Source organism: Kogia breviceps, chromosome 18, assembly GCF_026419965.1.
Source record: "Kogia breviceps isolate mKogBre1 chromosome 18, mKogBre1 haplotype 1, whole genome shotgun sequence".
In the NCBI taxonomy this organism is placed as follows: Eukaryota; Metazoa; Chordata; class Mammalia; order Artiodactyla; family Physeteridae; genus Kogia; species Kogia breviceps.
In genome coordinates, this window is record NC_081327.1 from 8,923,548 (window position 1) to 8,944,550 (window position 21,003).

At 52.4% G+C, this 21,003-nt stretch overlaps 3 protein-coding genes across 8 annotated transcripts in view; 1 reads left to right on the top strand and 2 right to left on the bottom strand.

The window, feature by feature from the left end:
* Positions 1-5,568, bottom strand: part of KLC3 (kinesin light chain 3) — a 26,933-nt gene extending 21,365 nt beyond the window's left edge. For 3 of the 4 annotated variants that reach the window (XM_059045232.2, XM_067020201.1, XM_067020199.1), the window contains exon 1: positions 5,266-5,568. The gene's annotated coding sequence lies outside the window, so the exon portion shown is untranslated. The remainder of the gene's footprint in view (positions 1-5,265) is intronic. The other variant, XM_067020202.1, reaches the window with a different exon arrangement.
* The window catches only part of CKM (creatine kinase, M-type), an 8,881-nt gene extending 2,978 nt beyond the window's left edge, over positions 1-5,903 (top strand). The window contains exons 3-8 of the mRNA XM_059045246.2: positions 530-684; positions 1,011-1,143; positions 2,988-3,159; positions 4,112-4,235; positions 4,654-4,843; positions 5,365-5,903. Coding sequence (XP_058901229.1) covers positions 530-684; positions 1,011-1,143; positions 2,988-3,159; positions 4,112-4,235; positions 4,654-4,843; positions 5,365-5,543 — 953 coding nt within the window. The 3' untranslated portion in view covers positions 5,544-5,903. The remainder of the gene's footprint in view (positions 1-529; positions 685-1,010; positions 1,144-2,987; positions 3,160-4,111; positions 4,236-4,653; positions 4,844-5,364) is intronic.
* Positions 5,904-8,931: 3,028 nt separating this feature from the next.
* MARK4 (microtubule affinity regulating kinase 4) overlaps positions 8,932-21,003 on the bottom strand; it is a 30,392-nt gene continuing 18,320 nt past the window's right edge. Inside the window, exons 13-18 of one of the 3 annotated variants that reach the window (XM_059045214.2) lie at positions 17,925-18,142; positions 15,406-15,509; positions 12,936-13,214; positions 12,713-12,792; positions 11,681-11,725; positions 8,932-10,252 (exon numbers count right to left, since the gene is read on the bottom strand). In XM_059045214.2, coding sequence (XP_058901197.1) covers positions 10,188-10,252; positions 11,681-11,725; positions 12,713-12,792; positions 12,936-13,214; positions 15,406-15,509; positions 17,925-18,142 — 791 coding nt within the window. In that variant the 3' untranslated portion in view covers positions 8,932-10,187. Of the gene's footprint in view, positions 10,253-11,680; positions 11,726-12,712; positions 12,793-12,935; positions 13,215-14,987; positions 15,109-15,405; positions 15,510-17,924; positions 18,143-21,003 lie in introns of those variants that run through there. The other 2 variants (XM_059045212.2, XM_067020197.1) reach the window with 2 other exon arrangements.

Consider the following 21,003-nt stretch of genomic DNA (forward strand, 5'->3'; position numbering starts at 1 on the left):
CTGCGCTTCTTTCTCCAAGGACACCTCGCCAGGGTGAGTGGAGCTGGGCAGGAGCCCAGCTTCTAGCCTTAGCCCACAACTCACGGTGTGATTGAGGGGAGGGGCCCTTTCTCTCCAGGCCTCTGTTTCCCCACTTGGGAAATAAGAGGGTCTTTCAAGTCTCTTATTATCTGTGGGGGCTGATAGTCTAAGGTTCTGAAATTTTTTAGGGCAAGACTCCATGATTTGGGGACTCTGACATGGTACTATTTTTAGTAACTGGCCCCCCAGACTCTTTCTCCTCTGTCCTGCCCACAGCCTTCCTCCCACCCCCACCCCCAACAGATGCCACCTTGACCTCTCCCAGCCTTCCCTCCCCACTCCTACCAAGCCTCAGCCTTCTCAGTTCTGACCCAGAGGTGTCGCGTGCACTCCCTTGCACGCGCGCACACACACACACACACACACACACAGTCTACACTGGATCCAGGAGCCCAGGCCTTCGTTGCTGGGGACGAGCGCCTCTGACCTCCCCCCCGACCCCCCCCAGGTCACCCCTTCATCATGACCGTGGGCTGTGTGGCTGGTGACGAGGAGTCCTACATGGTTTTCAAGGACCTCTTTGACCCCATCATCCAGGACCGGCACGGGGGCTACAAACCCACCGACAAGCACAAGACCGACCTCAACCACGAGAACCTCAAGGTCGGCTGCCCCCAGGGGAGGGGAGGGGTGGGAGAGAGAGGGTGGAGGGCTGAGGAGAAGAGGAGGTGGGGGAGACACCCAGAGAGACAGGGAGACGAACAGAGATGGAGAGAAACCCAGAGGGCGATGGGGAGAGAGAGGGACAGAGAGAGAGAAGGGGGGTGGTGGGGAGGGAGGCCAGTGGGGAGGGAGGCGCCAAAGGAAGCAGCAGAGAGCCTGAGAGGGCTGGGAGGGCCTGGCCGGAGACTTGACCTCGCTGGGGAGGGGGGCAGGGCTCACAGGATGGCCCGCCCCGCCCTGACCACGCCCCCCCACCCATTCTCCAGGGCGGAGATGACCTGGACCCCAACTACGTGATCAGCAGCCGCGTCCGCACGGGCCGCAGCATCAAGGGCTTCTCGCTGCCCCCCCACTGCTCCCGCGGTGAACGCCGGGCTGTGGAGAAACTCGCCGTGGAAGGTGAGAGCTCCCACCCCGCACCCTGCCGGGGTCGCCCAGCTGTGGCTCTGCTCCTCCGTGGGCGGGTCTCTGGACTCCCCTGGGCCCCCATTTGCCAAGACACTGAAAGAACTTGGTAAGTCATGAGTCCTTGATGAGTGGCAGCTGGCTGCATTACCCCCGGTGGAAGCCTGGGGGCGCTGTCAAGACTTGACACCCAGTTGCGCCAGGGTCCTGACCTTCCCCATCTATTCGTCCATCCACCCATCCACTAAGCAAACAGTTACGGTTGTTCTGGCTCTGTGTGGGGAGCTGGGGCTCCCGTGATGAATAAGATGGACAAGGTCACTGCTCTCACGGAGCTGTCAGCCTGGTGGGGAGATAAGAGGAAACACAGAATCCAACAAAAGAACAAGATAATTCCAAAATGCCATGAAGCCAAGAAACAAGGGTTGTAGCACAGGACGACCTGCGGGAGCTACGTTAGAAAGGAGCTGAGACCTGACTGACAAGAAGGGGCCGACCTTGGGAAGAATTCCAGGCAGGTGGAACAGCAAGTGCGAAGGCCCTGGGATGGGAAGGTGTGTTGGAGGAACAGCAAGGAGGCCAGTGTGCCTGGAGCTGAGTGGCTGATGGCGGGAGGGGAGGAGGTGAGGTCAGAGGGGTGTGGGTGGCCAGGTCGTGCAGAGCCTTGTGGGCTGCTGGGAGGACTACGGCTTTGACCCTGTGGGAGAAGGAAAGCATGGGAGGGTGGCGAGCAAAGGAGGGACAGGTTCAGACTAATATGGACCCCTCTGGCCGCTGAGCAGGGAGCAGACTGTGGGCAAAGGTAGGAGAGAGGCTGAGAGGGGGCAACTGCAGCTGTCCGGGTTGGGGGTGAGGGGTAGCAATGGAATGGGGAGAAAGAGTGGGGCTGTTTGGGAGGTGGAACCGTTAGGGCTGGCAGGCAGTGTTGTTCTGCTAAATGTTTAACAGTTGGCTCTCAAAAAAAACCCCAAAAACAAAAAACCCAAACAAACAAAAATACAAGCCCTGATTTGCAGCCAGCAACGACCAATTTCTCTGGTGTAAACTCTCCTACTGTGGCCAATTTTAAGCTAATCACGTGACATCATACAGAGCTGGGCAAGGGGAGGAAACGTGCAGTAGCACATTGTTACGTAGCATTTCCACCGTACAGATACAATAGATGAGAATAACTTCAAGAACATAGAAAATAGTAAGTGTAGTAAAATAATTAGAAAGTGATAGTTCTGAGTATGTACTCCCTATGTTTTAAATAGAATTTATTTAATTGTAAGTTTTTATAATTTATTTTTAACAACATAATTAGTATATAGTATATGATATAGAATATATTATGTGGTATATTATACAAATAATGTATAAAATCTATAAAAATATGTATATGTATTATATAAATATATTTATTATACACACAATACATATTTATTATGTATTATGAATACATATGAATATATATAAATACTATAATATAATAATATTTACTGATGGCTCCCGGATTCCCGAGACTTTGACTCTCTGTCCTGCCAGCCAGCAGGAGCAGGCACCAGCACCCTACTACTCGCAGGTGAATTGGATGTGAGGCTTGGTGGTGGGAAGGGGAGAATCCATGTTTTTTGTCTTGAGCACTTGGTGTGGGTTTTCCCAGGGCAGACAGGGGAGGAGCACGTTTTGGGGAGGGGTCACGAATTTGGGTTTAGACGCAGTGTTTAGGCGCCTTTAGGACCTCCACAGGGCCAAGGTCCAGGCCCGTTAGGGGTAGCAGTGTGGGGTCCCCAGCACCTCTGCGCCCCACTTGAGGTGGGGCAGGCTGCTGACCACTCCTTCCTGCGGCCCCTCAGCCCTCAACAGCCTGACGGGAGAGTTCAAGGGGAAATACTATCCTCTGAAGAACATGACAGAGAAGGAACAGCAGCAGCTCATCGATGACCACTTCCTATTTGACAAGCCCGTGTCCCCGCTGCTGCTGGCTTCAGGCATGGCCCGAGACTGGCCCGATGCCCGTGGCATCTGGTGAGGCCCCCCGTGCCCTATGGTCCCCTTCTCCCCTGCCTCCTCCAGCCTTCCCATGACTTTCCACCAAAGTCAAAACCATAACAGTAATTATCCAGAATGATCTTGCCCTCCACCCCTGCCCACCCTGTGGTCTGCATGTCACATTTTGGGAAACTTGAAACTTAGACTTGAAGCAGACTCCCTGGATTCAAATCCCAGCGCTGCCACTTACTAGCTGTGTGACCTTTGGCACATGATTTAACATGTCTCTGCCCCAGTTTCCCCATCTATAAAATGGAGATCATGATAATTCATAGCTTCTGGGGTTCTTGTGAGGATTAATTGAGTTAATTTATGTAAAGTATTGGAAAAAGTGCCTGGTATATAGTAAGTGCTCATATTGGCCATTAGTATGATTTTTATTACCAGCTGTTGTTGCTAGCTGGGCTTTCCATGAATCTTTGAATCCCTGATTCTGATAGTCAAAGATTTTAAAAGGTTTTGAGGACCTAGGTTTCAAACGACTTGGAGAGTGTAGGTTGTAAGATTTCAAGATTTTAAATAGTTTTAGATTCCACTAATTTCCGATTCTGTGATTCAGTGGTTTCAAACATTTCCAGATCCTAGAGTTTTACAGTTCTAACACTCTTTCTAAGAGATGCCACAATGTGATGGGAAGATTTATCAATTCTGATTCCTGGCTTCCGTTTTCCAAAGATTCTGAGATTCTAAGAGTCTATAATGTTGTCCAAAGAATTAAGACCCTAAAAGTCACTGATCCCAGGATTCGAGATTCCACAGGTCCAGTGACATTAGAGTCTACAGGTGTTAGCTTCTGAGACTTTGAGGTGCTCTCACCTCTTGCCCTTCAGGCCAGCTGCCCCCTAGCGGTGGGTATGTGTTTGCAAGACGCAGGGGAATGGGGTTCCCGCGGAGCTGATTCCTCAGCCTTTTGCTGCACCCGACCTAGGCACAATGACAACAAGAGCTTCCTGGTGTGGGTGAACGAGGAGGACCACCTCCGAGTCATCTCCATGGAGAAGGGGGGCAACATGAAGCAGGTTTTCCGCCGCTTCTGCTTGGGGTTGCAGAAGGTGGGTGCCTGCCTCTCGCGTGACTCCACGTGACCACCCCAGCTGCTTTCCGAGGCCCCTCCCCTCGGAACCCGGCTCCTCCCTATACCCAAGCCACGCCCCTCAGCACCCGCCCCACTCGCTTTCCAAGGCCCCGCCCTTTGAGAAAACGGCCCCACCCCTACGTTCAAGCCCGCCCCTAAGAACCCGCCTTCCCGGCGTCCTCAAGCCCAGCCCCCTCAGAATCCTGCCACCACCTGTGCGGTCGGGCCCCTCCCCTCAGAATCTCGTGCCTCCAGGTCTTCCAGACCCGCCCCCTCGGAATCCTACCCCTACTACTGACATTCTCACACCCTGTCCCTCCGAACCCTGTCCGGGTTACGGGTGTATTTGGGGGCGCCCGCCGGTTCTGATCCAGGGTCCTCCCCCCCTACCTCAGATTGAGGAGATCTTCAAGAAAGCCGGCCACCCCTTCATGTGGAACGAGCACCTGGGCTACGTGCTCACCTGCCCATCTAACCTGGGCACCGGGCTGCGTGGAGGCGTGCATGTGAAACTAGCGCACCTGAGCAAGCATCCCAAATTCGAGGAAATCCTCACTCGTCTGCGCCTGCAGAAGCGGGGCACAGGTGCGGCCCACATCCCCTCCTGCGGCTTCTGGGGCTGGCCCTTTGCGGCGGCTGAAGGGGAGGTGGGGCATCCCCAAGAGTTCTGGGGGTCGGCAAGGGCTGCCCTTCTGTGAGCTTCAGTTCCTTCCTCTGCAAATAGGCATCAGCACGCCTTATCTCAGATGAGTCAATATATCATCATGGTTATATAATCATTATACACTGTGTATGTCCCTGGCCGCCTAGGGACCTCACTTTCCCATCTGTAAAGGGGAGGATGGTCAGGATTCGACCCCAGGCAGCCCGGCTCCAGAGCTCAACTCTGTTACCCACCGTGCTGGATGGTCGAGGGGTGAGGTACCTAAAGCCGGAGATGTGGGCCCGTGAATAGACAGACGCTTAGGAAACTGCGTGCACTTAACCTTTACACAGTAGGCACTCACTCAGTACATGCGGCAGTCGCCGTTGGCACGGGGGTTGCGTCCCGGACCCCGCTCCTGCATCTCTGCTCGCTCCTTAGCCCCGGCCTCCTATTCCCGCAGGTGGCGTGGACACGGCCGCCGTGGGCTCAGTGTTCGACGTGTCCAACGCCGATAGGCTGGGCTCGTCGGAGGTAGAACAGGTGCAGCTGGTGGTGGATGGTGTGAAGCTCATGGTGGAGATGGAGAAGAAGCTGGAAAAGGGCCAGTCCATCGACGACATGATCCCCGCCCAGAAGTAGGCGCACTGCCCGCCGGCCGCCGACTGCTGGAGCCCCAGCCAAAGGGAGGACCCAGCCCACAGGAGGCCCGCCTTCCATCCTCTGCCCCGCCCCTTTCTCCCGGAGTCCCGCCTATAAAGGTTTAGTCTACTCGGGGCTCTATCCACCCTCCTTCGAGTTCCAGTTCCAACCAGAGTTCCAACCAATGGGCTCCATTCTCTGGGTTCTGGCCAATGAATTAACCTCCCTTATGCTCTCCTCTCCTTTTCCCGGAGCTCCGCCCACCATCAGGCGTTCCGGCTAATGGAGAGCACCTTAGCTCACCTGCGGCTCATGCTTTTTCTCCGCTCAAAGCAACAAATAAAAGCAATGGTGGCCTTAGCGTTGTGTGCGATAGTTATGGGGGGGGGGGGGAGGAAGAAGAGGAGGAGGAAAGACTTTTGTAATTGGCTACTGTGTGACCTCGAAGCGGTTTGCCGTCTCTAGGCATGTCCTAGGGCCTTTATCCCATCTCTAAAATGAGGCAAAGTTAGGGTACAGAATCTAATCCAAACATTACAAAGCTCTATGGGGAATCTGAAACCCGGAGAGGTGTGGTCCAGTGTCACACCGCAGAGCTTGGGCCCTTCCCAACCTCGGCTCCCAATCACTCACGCTGAGATCTCAAACACAGGGTCCTCGCGAGGGAGAAACGGAAGCCAAAGAAAATGTCTGAGACTTCAATTTGGCCCCCCGGCCTCCGGTTTGAGACCTCCCATGCATCTCATCACTGTCTACTTTATTATGCTTTTCACTGGCCTCCTTCTGTGCGATCTGACTTCAGCCCTCTACAGCTGCTATCAGTCTTTCCAACTTGCCTTGCTTTGCTAGAGAACCTGCCATGGCTCCCCACATCGCCTAGAACGCTCTCGTATTAAGTGCAATTCTTCAAGGCCAAACAAATTCATACCATTTGCTGAAGGCTCATCCTTCTAGCTCTTTTCCCATGATTCCTCTATATACTCTTTTGTTCCTTACACCCTGCAATTCCCACCTTAATGTCTGCCCAAGCTGTTTCCTCCTCCAGACTGGGGCTCGGGTCAGAGCATACCTGTGAAGTCTTTAAGGATAGGGCTTTTGGAGAGCTTGGTCCCAGAAAAGAGCAGGAAGGGGCCTTGGGGTCGTGTGTGGAAGAAGCAGGTAATAGAAGTCAAGAAACATCTGAACATGTATTGGGTGTTGGCCACGTCAATCACTTCTACTTGACCCAATAGGCTGAGGCCTCCACGTGCTAGGACATAGCACGTGGGCCCCTAAAGAGACAAAGGCCTCAGAAGAAAAGGTGAGGCAGAGTTAAGAAGACAGAGCTCCCAGGGACCTGGAGGAGGCACTTTTTCAAACCTTGCCACATAGGTAAAGGGCCCTTAGAGATCAAGAAATCTCTCCATTTTCCAGAAGGGAAGCTGAGGCCCGGGGATGTCAGCGTTCCTAGAGAGGTTACCAAAACAAAAAGGTCAGAAGAGACCCCAAAGGTCAAGGCACGCAGGGCCTGTTAGACATGGGGATGCCCTTTACAATACTACCCCCAAATGAAGATCCCATCACTAACCCCAGCTCCACCCCTGAGGCCACACAGACCACACACACTCCAGGCAGTAAGGTCTGAGCCAGCCAAATCCAGAGTCCAGGCACTTGACAGCTACCATGCCCGTCCCGCCCATTTTGCCTCGTTAGGCTGAAGTCCACCCCTTCTCTCCTCACCTTCTGTCCGGTCCTGACCTCCTCACTACTCTTCCGACCTGATTCCTTCCCTCCCTTCACAGCACAAACCTGCCCCTGCCTCTCCCTGACTCACAACCTTGCCATGGCTCCCCAGTACCCTTGGTACAAAGCCCAGGCACCTCTCCACAACCTTCAAGGCCCCGCCAGCATGTCCAGCCTCATCTCTCACAGTGACTCTACACTCACTCAAGTCACGTGTCGTTTGCGGAAGGACCTGTACGCTCGCTCGCTTCCCGGCCATCTTACATGCTGTTCTCTCTGCCTAGAACACGTGACCCACCCCCGCCATGTCTGGCTAGCGGCTCATCGTTCTCTCCGTCGCAGCCAAGCTGTTCCTCCCAGGAAGCCCTCCCTGGCTAGGGCAGTTTCCCCCTTTGCACTCCTGAGGGCTCTGGACTCCCCCACACCAGCCCTGCCCACTCTGGATCACCGAGGACACGGCTGTCTCCTCCACCGGACTGTGAGCTCCGTGAGGGCAGGGCTGGGGCTGTTTTGGTCACCACTGTGTCCCCAGCACAGGGCTGGGCACAAAGGAAGCCCTCCGGGATTGAGGTTCCGTGACAGGATTGGTTCCCCCTACACACACCTCATTTTCCTACCCTCTCAACTCTAAACACTTCTCTTTCAGCAGAGTCCTATTCTGGCCTCACTCACGACAGGACTTTGGTTCTGCCCCAGACCCTGAATTTTTCAACACTGGCCACTCTTTTAATCTTTACCACCCTTCATTTCTCATTTGACTTTCCTGCCAGCTCCATGAAGAATACAACAGTTGAACCTACTATGCTCTAAATGGGCAACTGAGGCGGTTTGACTAAACCTCCTCCCCGCATGCAACCCTCCACAGCTCCCAGGGTCCTCGGATGAAAGCCCGGCCTGCTCACTGTGGCCCACAAGGCCCTGGGTGAAGCAGCCCCGCCCTTCTGCACTGGACAGCCCTCTACTGCTTAAGTCCATCATGCTTCCACTTTCCTTCTCCTGCTCCTGACACCTTGACTCTCCTTTGGGGAGCCCCTTCTAAGTCCAGTTCTAGGCACAGGCCACTCCAGAGTCACAGCAACTGGTCCAGGGACGATCACATGACTTAAGATCAGCAGACTTTCTGCTGCAGCAACTAAGCTGGAAGGATGAAAGCTTGGAACTGCTGGGGTCATCACTGCCATCAGGGAGTGCCTACTGGATGAAACCACTAGAATGAAACTCACACTGAAAAAAGCAGAGGTGAGCTTGCCTGCTGCCTAGATCCAGATGTACCTGAAGTCAGGCACCCCTGGCCTATGAAATGAGCAAACAAATACCTTTCTGCTTAAGTGCAGATGGATTATGAGTCCTAATACAGCATTTCTCTTGCTAATTCTCCAACCACCCCCAACATAGCAGCCACCCTGAAATTACCCACAGTTCTCTGAGCTATACCATGCACTTTCACTTCCAGGCTTGTGCCCAGGGAATACCCAATACCTGGTCAACTCCTACTCATCCTTCAAAGCCCAACTCCGGCACCAGTTCCTCTGGAGTGCCTTCCCCAAACCCCCTCACTTTCTCTCCTGTGGCCCCCAAAGCAATGGTTTCTCTAGTGTCTGTCAGAACCCCCCCTGCCCCGACAGACAGGGGCTCCCTGTGTCTCGTGTCCACACTGGGCCTGGCATGGAGTAGGCACCGGTCAATGACTGTTTATTGAATAAATGTACTGCTGGAGTAAGAAGTGGCTTAGAGTCCAGTATAACATGTGGGTGGGTATGTGAATGGATGAACAGGGGTCCGATATAGGAACTGGGGCCTCGTGGATGAGGCCGAGTCCTGTCCTGCCCTCTTCCACGATCGTCCTTGACCCTCACACCCCCACTACTCCCATTCTGCGGATGAGAAAACCGAGGCTCAGAAAGGAGAAACCACTGGCCCAGTCACACACCTCCTCTTCATCTCACTTGCAGGTGAGGGCAGGGAAGGAAGACCCCAGGGTCAGCGTGGGGGAGGGGGGACTTCCTAAGTTTATTGGGCAACAGGCTGCAGGTGAGGGGCTGACAGGAGGAGGGTGGGGCTGTAATAACTTAAAAACCGGAGGTGAGAGCGGCAGCTCCTCGGGAGACCTCTGCAGAGGGGAGGGTGTGGGGGTATTTACAAGGATTTGTACAAAGTGCCCCGCGCCAGCCTGGGGCAGGAAAGTGGGGTTCGAGCAGGAGGGGATGGGGAGGGGAAGGAATCTGCCTCTCTGACCCCCACTCCCGACCCCACCCACCCCAGTTCTCCATCCAGTCTTTAGGCTCAGCAACTCTTCTTGCCCCTGCCCAAGGCCTAATTCTTGAGCTGTTGGGGGGAATGGAAGTTTCCTGTTTCCCTTCCTGCCCCCACCCTGCCCCCAAAGTTTCCTCAGGTACCCCGCGGCAGGGTGAGGGGGGACAGGACGAGCTGGAGGCTCCAGGAAGGTGCCAGCTTCCCCTGCTAAGCCCCTTTGCTCTTCTCTCCTGCCCAGCGGCCCCAGAGAACAGCAGAGGGGACAATCTCTGCCCCCAGATCCATTTCAGGGAAACTGAAGTGATGACAAAGGGAGAATCCCCTCCTTGATCCCCTTTCTCTCCTGCCGAAGCGAAGTGGGAGAGGAAAAGAGGAGGGGACCCAGGGCCGTGACGGCTCAGAGCTCGAGGTCATTGGAGATGCGGGTGACGAGGGTGCGGAAGGCCAGGGCAGTGCCCGCCACGCGGCGGAAGAGAACTCCTCGCAGGCCTGGCCGGGGCAGCTGGCAGACCTCCACTTCAAAGTGGGACAGGGGCTCGGGCCCGCCCGCACCCCCGTGCAGGCAGGCCAGCAGGAACGGCTGTGGCTGGCGGCAGCGGCAGCGGGCAGCTGCCGTGGCCTGGCGCAGAGCTGCCATCAGGGCCTCGGGCGGGCGCGAGCTGGTCAGCTTCACACTCCAGGGGAATCGGAGCAGCCGGGGGGCGGTTTCCGTTTGATCCCAAGGTAGATGGCAACTGAGGTGGGAAGATATTAGGGGTTAAAGATGGGGGAGAAGAGCAAGGTAACCCACTGTCCCCACTTTGGGACAGACTCCTAGGTATCTCCTCGAAACCTCTTTTACCCCAGTGACAGAGTATCAGCTGTACATATAGCTATCAGCTGGAGACTACATTTCCCAGCCTCCCCTGCAGCCAGGTGTGGTCTTGTCTCCAAATTCCCGGATGTGCGTGGAAGTGATGGGTGCAACTCTTCATCACCCTTTTCAAAGGAAACTGCATGCCCTGGACTCTCCTGTCCCACCTCCTGTGAGGCTGCAGCACGAGCTAGCCTGGATCGTGAAGATGACGGGGCTCTAGGGATGGGGATGTCAGAGCCCTGGGAACACAGTGAATGACCTCATGGAATGGAGTGGCCCTGCCAGCCTGGCCTGGACACAGGGTTTGTGTGTGAGACAAGTTTATTCCTGTTTGTATTTTGGGGTCTCTTTGCTATAGCAGCTCAGCTTGCCTCCTAACTGATATATCCTTCTTCTGGTAATAATCATTTTCCCTTGAAGGACCAACCTACCTTACTCTGGACTAGGGGTTCTCACCTGGGAGCAGTACTGTCCCCCAAGGGATATTAGAAAACTTCTGGGGGCTTTTTGATTGTTAAAATGTCTTGGGATGGGAGCAATGCCGGCACTTATTAGGTTGGGCAGGAGGTTCAGGAATGATACATATTCTGCAATGTGTGAGAAGGCCCTGCCTAACAAAGAAATGTCTCGCCTAAAATACCAAGTGTTCCCCTTGAGAAGCACTGCAGATCTGGTCTTTCTGGTTTAGGTGGGGCATGAACACAAGGGTGAACACATGACTCACTTCCGGTCAATGAGAGCATGCAACCCCCGTGGTCACTGTGATTGGTTCAAAGATGAGCATACCACTAAGTCTGACCAATCAGAATAGTCCACCCTTCTGGTCCCAGGCATTAGTTTAGGGATGGACATGTGACCCATTTCCAGCCAATGAGATTCCGTCCTGGGACTGTTGGAACTGCTGGGGAAGCTCTTTATTTCCACTAGGGTTTCTACAATGGCCCAGAGCTGTCGGCAACCCTTGTGCCTCATTGGATGAAAGCGGAAAGGAGGTGTGGTGTCAACAGGGGGAGGAGTGGGTTAGAGATGGGAGAGGCTGAAGTTAAAGATGGTCAAGGGATAATGCTCAGGGATGGAGGTGGAAAAGAGAGGAAATCAAGGGGGCGGGGGTGGGTAAGAGGTGCCAGCAGAGAAGGGAGGGTCACAGGGACATTTCAGGAAGTTGGCCTTGGAGGATGAGGATGAGGCTTGGGCCCCATCTAAGGGTCTGGTTGGGGGGTGAGGAGAGGTACTTACACAAGTGGGGTCTGAAACAGGCAAAAGGGGAGGGGCTGGTGTGGCACTCAGGGGAGGCACATGCACTCACCTTGTGACCTCAGGTCCCCCGATTCTCTCAGGTTCGTCTGTGACCCTAGGGGAGGGGAGGAGGGAAGAGTGACTAATCTGGACATAGGGGCCTCTCCCTCAACCCACTGGTTCCAGGAATCTGGGCAGCCCCTGCCTCAGCCCTGGTCCCTCCCTGCTATATGGAGCTGGGCTGGGGAGGGCTGGGAGTCAGGATTGATCTCCCTCTCCAGGCCCAGAAAGGGAGCCCCGTCTGAAATGGTTAGTGCAGGTTGGAGGAAAGATACTGAAGGATTTGGAAGACAAAAGAGAGGGGTGGGTGGGTGGGCAGCGACACATACCTACATATAGGACACGGACGGACACACACACACACACACACACACACACACACACACACACACCCTCCTTCTGGCTGTACTCAAATGAAACCTCCTTAGTGAGGCCTGCCCCATGTAAAACTGCACCCTCCCTCCTCCACACCCCTGACGCCCACTTCCTTGCTTCCTTTTTCTCCTTAGTACTTGTCACTACCTGACAGTATATATATTTTACTTATTTATTGTTTACTGTCTGGGTCCCCTAGTAGAATGTCCTGGGCAGGGATTTTATCCCTTTTGTTCACTTTACTCTGGGCCCACGATGGTGGCAGGCCCACAGTAGACACTCAAAGAATAGTAATAGTAAATATTTATAAAGCATTTTCCAAGGCAAGATTTTAAGCTCAGTCCATGCATCGCCTCTCTTAGTGATATACCTCAGCACACAACAACCCTATGAGGAAGGGACGTTATGACTATCCCCACTTTAGGGAAGGGGAGAGTAAGGCCCAGAGAAGTTAGGTCATTTGCTCAAGGGCACTCAGAAGAGCTCGGGTCTGAACCCTGAGAGTCTGGCTCCAGAGACCAGACTATCGTTTATTGACTGAGTGAGGAAATGAACAACCAGAGCCCCTACCCGACTCACAGCGCCCCCTCCCGCCAGGCCCGCACGCAGCTCAGACATGCAGATAGAGAGGCAGAGCCAGCGAAAGCAGAGGGTGGAGGGGACTTACTGATCTTGGATCCCTGGGGCAGAGAGGCGCCCGAAACGCAGCGGTTAGAGTTCTGCCGTTTAGAGGGATCGAGGGTAACCCTGCAGCGTGAGGAGGGAGGCGAAGGGTGACGGAGGAAGAGGAGGAGACGTGGGGATACAGAGGCAGAGTAGAGCAGAAGACAGGTTAGGCCCCGTCAGCCCCCCCATCCCGCTCCCCAGACCCCACATCCCGTGGGGCTCACCTTCGGGTCAGTTTGGAGGTCAGCTTGGTGAAGAGGTTGGTGGTGGGGCGGGGCCGCCCAGTGGGCAGGGGTGTGGCCTCATGGGCCAGCGTGGGAGAGGCGGGGGGCCCATTCTGCACGCCCCCACCTGCCCCGCCCCCTGCCCGCCTGTCCCGGACCTGGCCACCGTGGAACGTGCTGCGGATGGTGGAGCCGCGTGCCAGGCGGCTCCGCTCCCCTGATGGGGGAGCCAGGCTGTGACTGGAGGGGGAGGCGGGGGGCACCCGTGGGGTCCCCGAGCTGTGGGCAGAGAGGTACAAGTCAGGGTGGGGCCTTGAGGCAGGCCAAGTTCCCAGCCCCCTGCTTCTCCGCTGGTCATTCCTGAGATCAGAAACCTCCTGCAACCTGGAGCTCCGAGGCAGGGCTGCTGTGTACACGGTGCAGGCTGTGCGCTGTGCAACCCGGTATTGTCTTACCACCTCGTCTCAACTCCGAAGTCATCCCTCCTTCAAACTATCCTTTCTTTAAACTCTGCCCCCTCCAATCTGTCCCCTATCCCAATTCGCCTCTCTCCAAACGCGGCAATTGAATAGATTCAGATACATTTTTGGATGAATCCCTTGCTATTTGCCATCCAAACCTCAGGAACCAAACCAACTGTGCAAACACTTTGCTATTATTCAGTTGGGGGAAAGGAATAGATGTGAACATCAAGGGGACCTACGTTCATTATGAAAACGTTTCAACAGGTGAAAAGAAAGAGGACGGCACCCTCTCCCTAACTCTCTCAAGATGCTGTGTGGGCAGAGGTGGCTCCACTATCCCAGGACCCTCCTCTAGGCCCTCTGAGGCCCCCCAGTCCTGACAGCAGGAGCCAGACCTCCAATTTCTATCCTAGGGAGCCAGGACGAGCCTGGATCTCAAAGAGGAAGCCCTGATTGGCAGATACCACTACCTCTCTCCCAGAATCCATACACCTTGTTTTACTCTTAGTGACTAAACCGTTTAGAGTATGAACATTGCACATGGCTGCCCAGCCAGATACTACATTTCCCAGCCTCCCTTGCAGCTAGGGGTGGTCATGTGACCATGCTCTGGCCAACAGAATATAAACAGAAGTGCTTTGTACCGTTTCTGGGTCATGCCTCTAAAAAGAAAGCAGTTTGCACTCCACTTTCTTTCCACCCTACTTGCTGGTTGGGGAAATAGTGGCAACTGGTGCAGTGGCCTCAGATCCAGAGCTGGAGCCTCATGTTGAGATTGGTCCTGAATCCTGGGAGGGCCCTGCCTCCTACCTCCGGATGGTTGCATCACAGAGGACTAAACCTCCGTCTCACCCACTGCGCTCTGGGGTCTTTTCATTCCTGATTCTATAATCTAACTATACACTGTCTCTCGGCCAGAACTGGGAGGCCACATATTATAGTGGTTACAAGTACGGATTCTGGAGTCAGTCTGGAATCTTTGCTCCTTGACTTACCAGCTGTTGTGGCCTTGGACAAGTTACTTAAGCTATCTATGCCTCATTTCCTCAGCTGTAAAACGGAGATACCAGGATCGACCTCATAGAATTGTTAGGGGCATTCGACTAGCTAAGGTACAGGGGCCTGGCACATGGTTACTGCTTGAAAAATGTTGGCTGTTATTATTTTTATTTAACAACCACAAAAAAGCTCATACTCATCAAATGCCTTCTGTGTCTCGGACCCTGTGCCAGGTACAAGGACACACCTGATCTCCACTGGATCCCTCTACTAGGGTCTGGACGCAGAGAACATGAGACCCATCTTACACAGGAGGAAATGGAGGCTCAGATACCTGCCGAAGAGCTAAGAGGCAAGATTCAAACTCAGAGCTGAGGAGCCACAGAGTCACTGCCCTCAACCACTCGGTTACCTTTGCCCCCCACCAAAGAGCAACACCTGCATCTACTTAGCTGCCTCCCAGAGGGCACCTCGGCGTCACGCCCGCCAGTGCTGGTGGGCGGCAGTGCCACTATCCTGAAGCCTGCCCCACTCCCAGACTTGAACTGCGATGTGAACCAATTCATTCCCTTTTTATGCTCCAGCCAGTCTGTACTGGTCTCCCTCACGTGCCAGCTGAAAGAGACCGAACAGACTCAGGCAAAGAAGTTTGAAACCCAGCCAACCAGAGGATGTTGAAGCTGTGACAATCTGGGGGCTTCTCTCCAGCTCTAAAAATGGATCATTCAAAAAAAAAAAGAATCAACTCAGGTTCCCGAGGCTCGTAGGCAGAGGATGGGGCAGACTGCTTTCCTGGTGCTGACAACTGATTAATTAAGGGTGGCGGCGGATTTTCAGGGGAGCCTGGGAGAGGGAGGACATGGGTAGATTCTGCCAAGGGAAGGGCAGACACAGACTCCCCAGTCCCCATGGCACCCCTTCCCCGCATCTGTCAGCCGAGATCAAGGGGGGGGCCCTGCTCACCTACACCCCACTGCCCCCGCCCTGTTGCTGCCCTCCCTCCATACCTGTTTTCTTTGCCATTTGGCAACAGGGATGGGCGCTCAGCCCCCGGGCGTTCTGTGCAAACGTAGGTGTTTCTGCGGGTCATCATGCTGGGGGGGAGGTTGTTCTGCAAGAGACAAGGCCAGGAGGAGAGTGAGGGAGCAAAGGGACACCCCTTAATCCTCCCTTTTACCCTCTCTGGCCTCCTTCATTAGGAACGAGGCAGGGGGGACTTCCCTGGCGGTCCAGTGGTTAAGAGACTCCGTGCTCCCGATGCAGGGGGCCCGGGTTCGATCCCTGGTGGGGGAACCAAGATGGCGCATGCTGCAAGCCTCAGCCAAAAAATAATAATAATAAAGGAATAAATAAAAATAAAAGGAACGAGGCAGGGGCCTGTGTGTGAACTGAAAGTGAGTAGGTGGTTTATTGTACTTTGGCTAAAGGCATGAATGGTTCGTGGGCTACCCCAGCAATGTAGGCTGAGAGTCACAGAAGCCTTGGAGCTGGGAGGAGAGAAGGTCAGGGAAGGTTCCCAGGGGCCAGCCTCGCCCCCCCTCTCCTCTCCCAGCTCTCCCCCACCTCTAGCCATGTCAAACTTTGAAAAACATACTTATTCATGCCATGCTGTCTCTCCTCATAAAGGCCTTTGCACATGCTGTCTTATCTGCTTGGATATTCCTCCTACCTTTCCCTCTGACTCACTCTTAGGTATCTTTCAGGTGTCAGTTCACAATATATCCGTGCCCTGGCCCCAGGCTGAGTCAGCTACCTTCTTTGCACTCCTTGCTACAGCCTTGATCACTTTGACTGACCACATCTGTTCACACATACATCCCCACCCCTTACTGCGTGGAGCTCTCCGAGGACAGGAATGGCACATCAGGATCCTGTTGCCTCACAAAATGTGTTGGAAGGCGATCCCTCTTTCTTCCCTCTGGATGTCTGCCTAAGTTGGGTATTACTCCTTCTTTCAGTGTGCGGAAGACTTCCACCAGCTTAAAGCCATCTGGGTCTGGAGTTTTCTTTATGGGAAGATGTTGAGACTGTTTAGGTTTTCTATTTCTTCTCGTGTCAGTTTTGGTTAACTGTGTTTTTAAAGACATTTGTCCATTTTGTCTAAGTTGTCAAATTTATTGGCATAGAGTAGTTCCTAATACCATCTTACTACCTTTTTATGTTAGAACAAAGTTCTCTTTTTCACTTCGGATAGTGGTAATTTTGTATTTGCTGTATTTTTTCTTTCTTCTATTTTTTTAAATTGAAATATATTTGATTTACAATGTTATATACTGTCTTTTTTATTAATTAGTCTTGCTAGGGGCCCACTGGTTTTATTAATCTTTTCAAAGAATCAGACTTCGGCTTGTTGGTTTTCTCTAGGGTACATCTGTTTTCTCCTTTATTGATTTCTTTTCTTCTCTTTATTATTTTCTTCCTTCTACTGCTTTTCTGGGTGCGCATGGGGTGGGGGGTGTAATTTGCTGTTCCTTTTCTACTGTCTTAAAGTGTGGGTTTATTTCAACAATTACAACAGCTCTCATTCATTGAGTGCTTACTGAGCCAGACACTGTGTGAAGACTGTACAAGATCCTCCCAACAACCCAAGTTCTTTGATGAGCTCATTTTCACAGGGTGGAATAGTGAAGCTCAGAGAGGGAAAGTTACTTGCTCAAGGTCACACGGCTCATCAAGGTAATTCAAACTCTGGTCTATGCAGCTTCAGCATCCTGACCAGTTTCCTGTAACTTGTCTCCACCCTTGTCTCTGATGATGAGGATATTTTGGTTCCCTTAGCTTGTATTATATTATTCTAAGGAGCTGTAGAAGCAAGAAAGCCAAATGCTACATTCCCCAGAAACTTCTCTGTAGCCCAGGTTCTGGATATGAATGGGTTCTGCCAATCTTTGCACTCATGAAGGTATGGAAGGTGGAAAAGGGGTGCCAGCCACTTTCTTGCCCCCTTTGACTTGGGCTCACACAGGCAAATCCGTGAGATGAGGGTCTTTGCTTCAGCAGGGCACCAATGCCGGTTCTCCAGACTTCTGGGCAGCAGAGGCTCTGCTTCTGGAGAATGAAGTTTCTGAGTCTTGCATTGCAGCCATGACTGTATGTTCTTGAATTCAACAGAGTTGGAGGTGGCCTCAGAGGCGGCAGCTCCCTTGGTGGGTCAATTCTGCTGTGGCAATATGTCATTCTTGTAGGTCTTGTCTATTGCCTGCCCCTCCAAACCTTCCTGCAATTGTGTAAACACCACACCTAATTCCCCCTATTAAATCCTTCCCGTCGAAAGCACAGAGCACTTCTTTCTGACACTGAATCCTAATTTATACATTAGAATCAAATACAAGCTTAGGCAGAGAGAGCACTCAATAAATGTCTGTTGAGTGAATGACTGAATGGATAAAACAAAGAGTCCCATGTGGTGGTCTGGGGAACAGGATGGGAAACAGGCAGAGTCTGAAAAACGTGACCCAGGTGGCATCGACAGGCTGGGCCACAGGTGGTGGCACCCCTGGTCCCATCCCCCAGCCCCTCCACTCACAGGGGTGCTCGTACTGTCCTTCCGCCGCTCTGGGATTTCTGCCTTGTTGGGGTTGTGGGCGCTGCTGACCATGGGGCTGGAGGGGGGCAGCCCTCGGCTTCCACTCCCCACGGCACTGCAGCTCGCCTTCCGGCCTGGCAGGCGCTCCTCCTTCAGCTCCGCCTCCCCTGTGCTGGTTGGGCTGCGCTTGGGGTGCAGGGGTGCAGGGGATGGGCCACCTGGTAGAGGGAGGGGACAGTTTAGGGTTGGCGTCACCTGGAAAAGCCAGAACCTCCTCCAGATGATCCTCAGGACCTTAGAATTCCTCACAGAGGCTACAACCTTTGCGTGGGCCATTCTGATAATACCTAAGTGACAACACGTATACTGACCCAGAAGCTCCACATAAATGACATGACACACATACAGGTTATTCACTGCATCCTTCTTTTTTCAGGCCAAAAGACTGGGAACAGGCTAAATGCCCCTTAATAGGGGGATAACTAAGTAAGTCAAGATATTGTCACACAATGGAATACTATGCAACTATAAAAAATGTTCCAATACAGACAGATCTTCAAGATAGATTGTGAGGTAGAAAAGGCAAGGCAAGGTAATGAGGTCTACAGTGGGCTATCATGTGTATCGAAAGGGGGAAAAGTGTTTAACTATATTTACTTATCTATACTTGCTTATAAATGAATGGTGCCCAAAGGCTATCATTTGTATTAAAAGGGGGAATATATCTTTATAGTATATTAATATATTAATATTGTATTTATCCATCTTTATGCATTAAAAATTTTTCTCTTTCTCCTTCTTTTCACATCTGTCTCTTTATCTATTTATATATGAATGAAACTTCTCCAAAAGAATTGATATAAAACCGGTAACAGTGGCTGCCTCCAAGGAAGACCGGGGGCTGCGAGACACATGTAGGACAAAGACTTTCTTACCATCTACCCTTCCTGCACTATCAAGTTTTGAAGGATGTGAGTGTAACAGTTTCAAAAACAAAACAAAACAAATTTTGTCCTTCAGAACATCTTGGGAATTTACAATTTTAGAACCCGGGAGTTAAACGTGTTCTAGAACTTCAGAGAGTCAGAATTTCTGCATGTTAAATCCTCAGGAACCATAACAAGGTCTACAATGACGGACACAGGGCACTCATAAACCATCTTTTATCCCGAGAACCCCAGAACCCAGAAGGTCTCCATGTGGGTTATTTTGAAAGGTTACCATGTTCTAACCGTAGGATGTTGGAGTCACAAGCTTCTTAGAGACTCTCTGGGCCAATCTCGCTATTTTATAGGTGGGGAAAAGGAGATCCAGGGGAGGGGAATGGCTTGACCGTCCAGAACAAAGCAGGTTCTGCTCAGGACTGACGCTGAGCTTCCCTGACTCCCCTCTCCCTGCACTAGTGCCCATCTCAGAGTAAAGAATTTCACCCCTAGAGAGAAGTAGGGCTGCAAAAATAACGGAAAGTTGGAAATCACCTTGGCAGTTCCTTAATTGTTAAACGTAGAGTTACCACATGACCCGGCAATTCCACTCCTAGGTACATGCCCAAGAGAAATGAAAACACAGATCTACACAAAAACTTGTACATGAATGCACACAGCAATGCTGTTCACAGTAACCAGAGGCGGAAACAACCCAAATGACCCTCAGCTGATGAATGGATAAACAAAGTATGGTATATCCATGCAATGGAATATTATTTGGCCATAAAAAGAAATGAAGCACTGATACTGCTACGACACAGATGAAACCTCGAAAACGTGATGCTAAGTGAAAGAATCCAGTCACAAAAGGTCACATACTGTATGATTCCATTTATATGAAATGTCCAGACTAGGAAAATCTACGGAGATAGTAAATAGATTAGTAGTTGTCAGGGGCTGGAGGTTGGGGTGGATGGGAGATTTGCAATAGATGAATAAGGGTTATGGAGTTTCTTTATGGGGTATTGACAATGTTCTAAAGTTGACTGTGGTGAAGGATACACAAATCTGTGACTATACTAACGCCACTGAACTGCACACTTTAAATGTATGTGAATTATATCTTAATAAAGCTGTTAAAAAATAGCGGGGGGGCTTCCCTGGTGGCACAGTGGTTGGGAATCTGCCTGCCAATGCAGGGGACACGGGTTCGTGCCCCGCTCCGGGAAGATCCCACATGCCATGGAGCAACTGAGCCCGTGAGCCACAACTACTGAGCCTGCGCGTCTGGAGCCTGTGCTCCACAACAAGAGAGGCCACAATAGTGAGAGGCCTGCACACCGCGATGAAGAGTGGCCCCCACTTGCCACAACTGGAGAAAGCCCTCACACAGCAACGAAGGCCCAAGACAGCCAAAAATAAATAAATAAATTTATTAAAAAAATAGTGGGGATGATTAACATTTCATGAGGGTATAGGTAAGAGACCTCTTGGAAGTTCCCAAGTCTCATTTGTGGTGGTAGTGGTGGTGGGTCTATTTTCTGCAGGGGATGAGATATATGTTAGTTGCAGAATGTGGGATACAATCAGGTGTCTGCCCACTCCCTTCCCACTAGTAAGTAAGGAGGAGAGGCCAGAGGGCAGGCTCTCAGCAGCCATTTTGTACAATGTGTCATCCTGTGTCCTAGTCAAGTGGATTAATCCCAACTGGACCCTGATATCAAGTGGACCAAAGAGATTCCAGCTATTTTTTTATTTTTTATTTTTTGCGGTACGCGGGCCTCTCACTGTTGTGGCCTCTCCTGCTGCGGAGCACAGGCTCTGGACGTGCAGGCTCAGCGGCCATGGCTCACAGGCCCAGCCGCTCCATGGCACGTGGGATCTTCCTGGACCAGGGCACGAACCCGTGTCCCCTGCATCGGCAGGCGGACTCTCAACCACTGCGCCACCAGGGAAGCCCTCCAGCTATTATTTGAGCTGGGCTCTAAAACCGAGTTGTAAGGAGTTAAAGAGACTGGGAGAAAGATAAGGCAGGATATGTAAAAAGAAAGGAAAAAACAGACAAGCAGAGAAGAAGCAAGACACAGAGTGTCTGCTCTGGGTCTGGCTGCTTTTCCAGTTTCTAATCCCTTACTGAAGCCTGACTGCCTCCA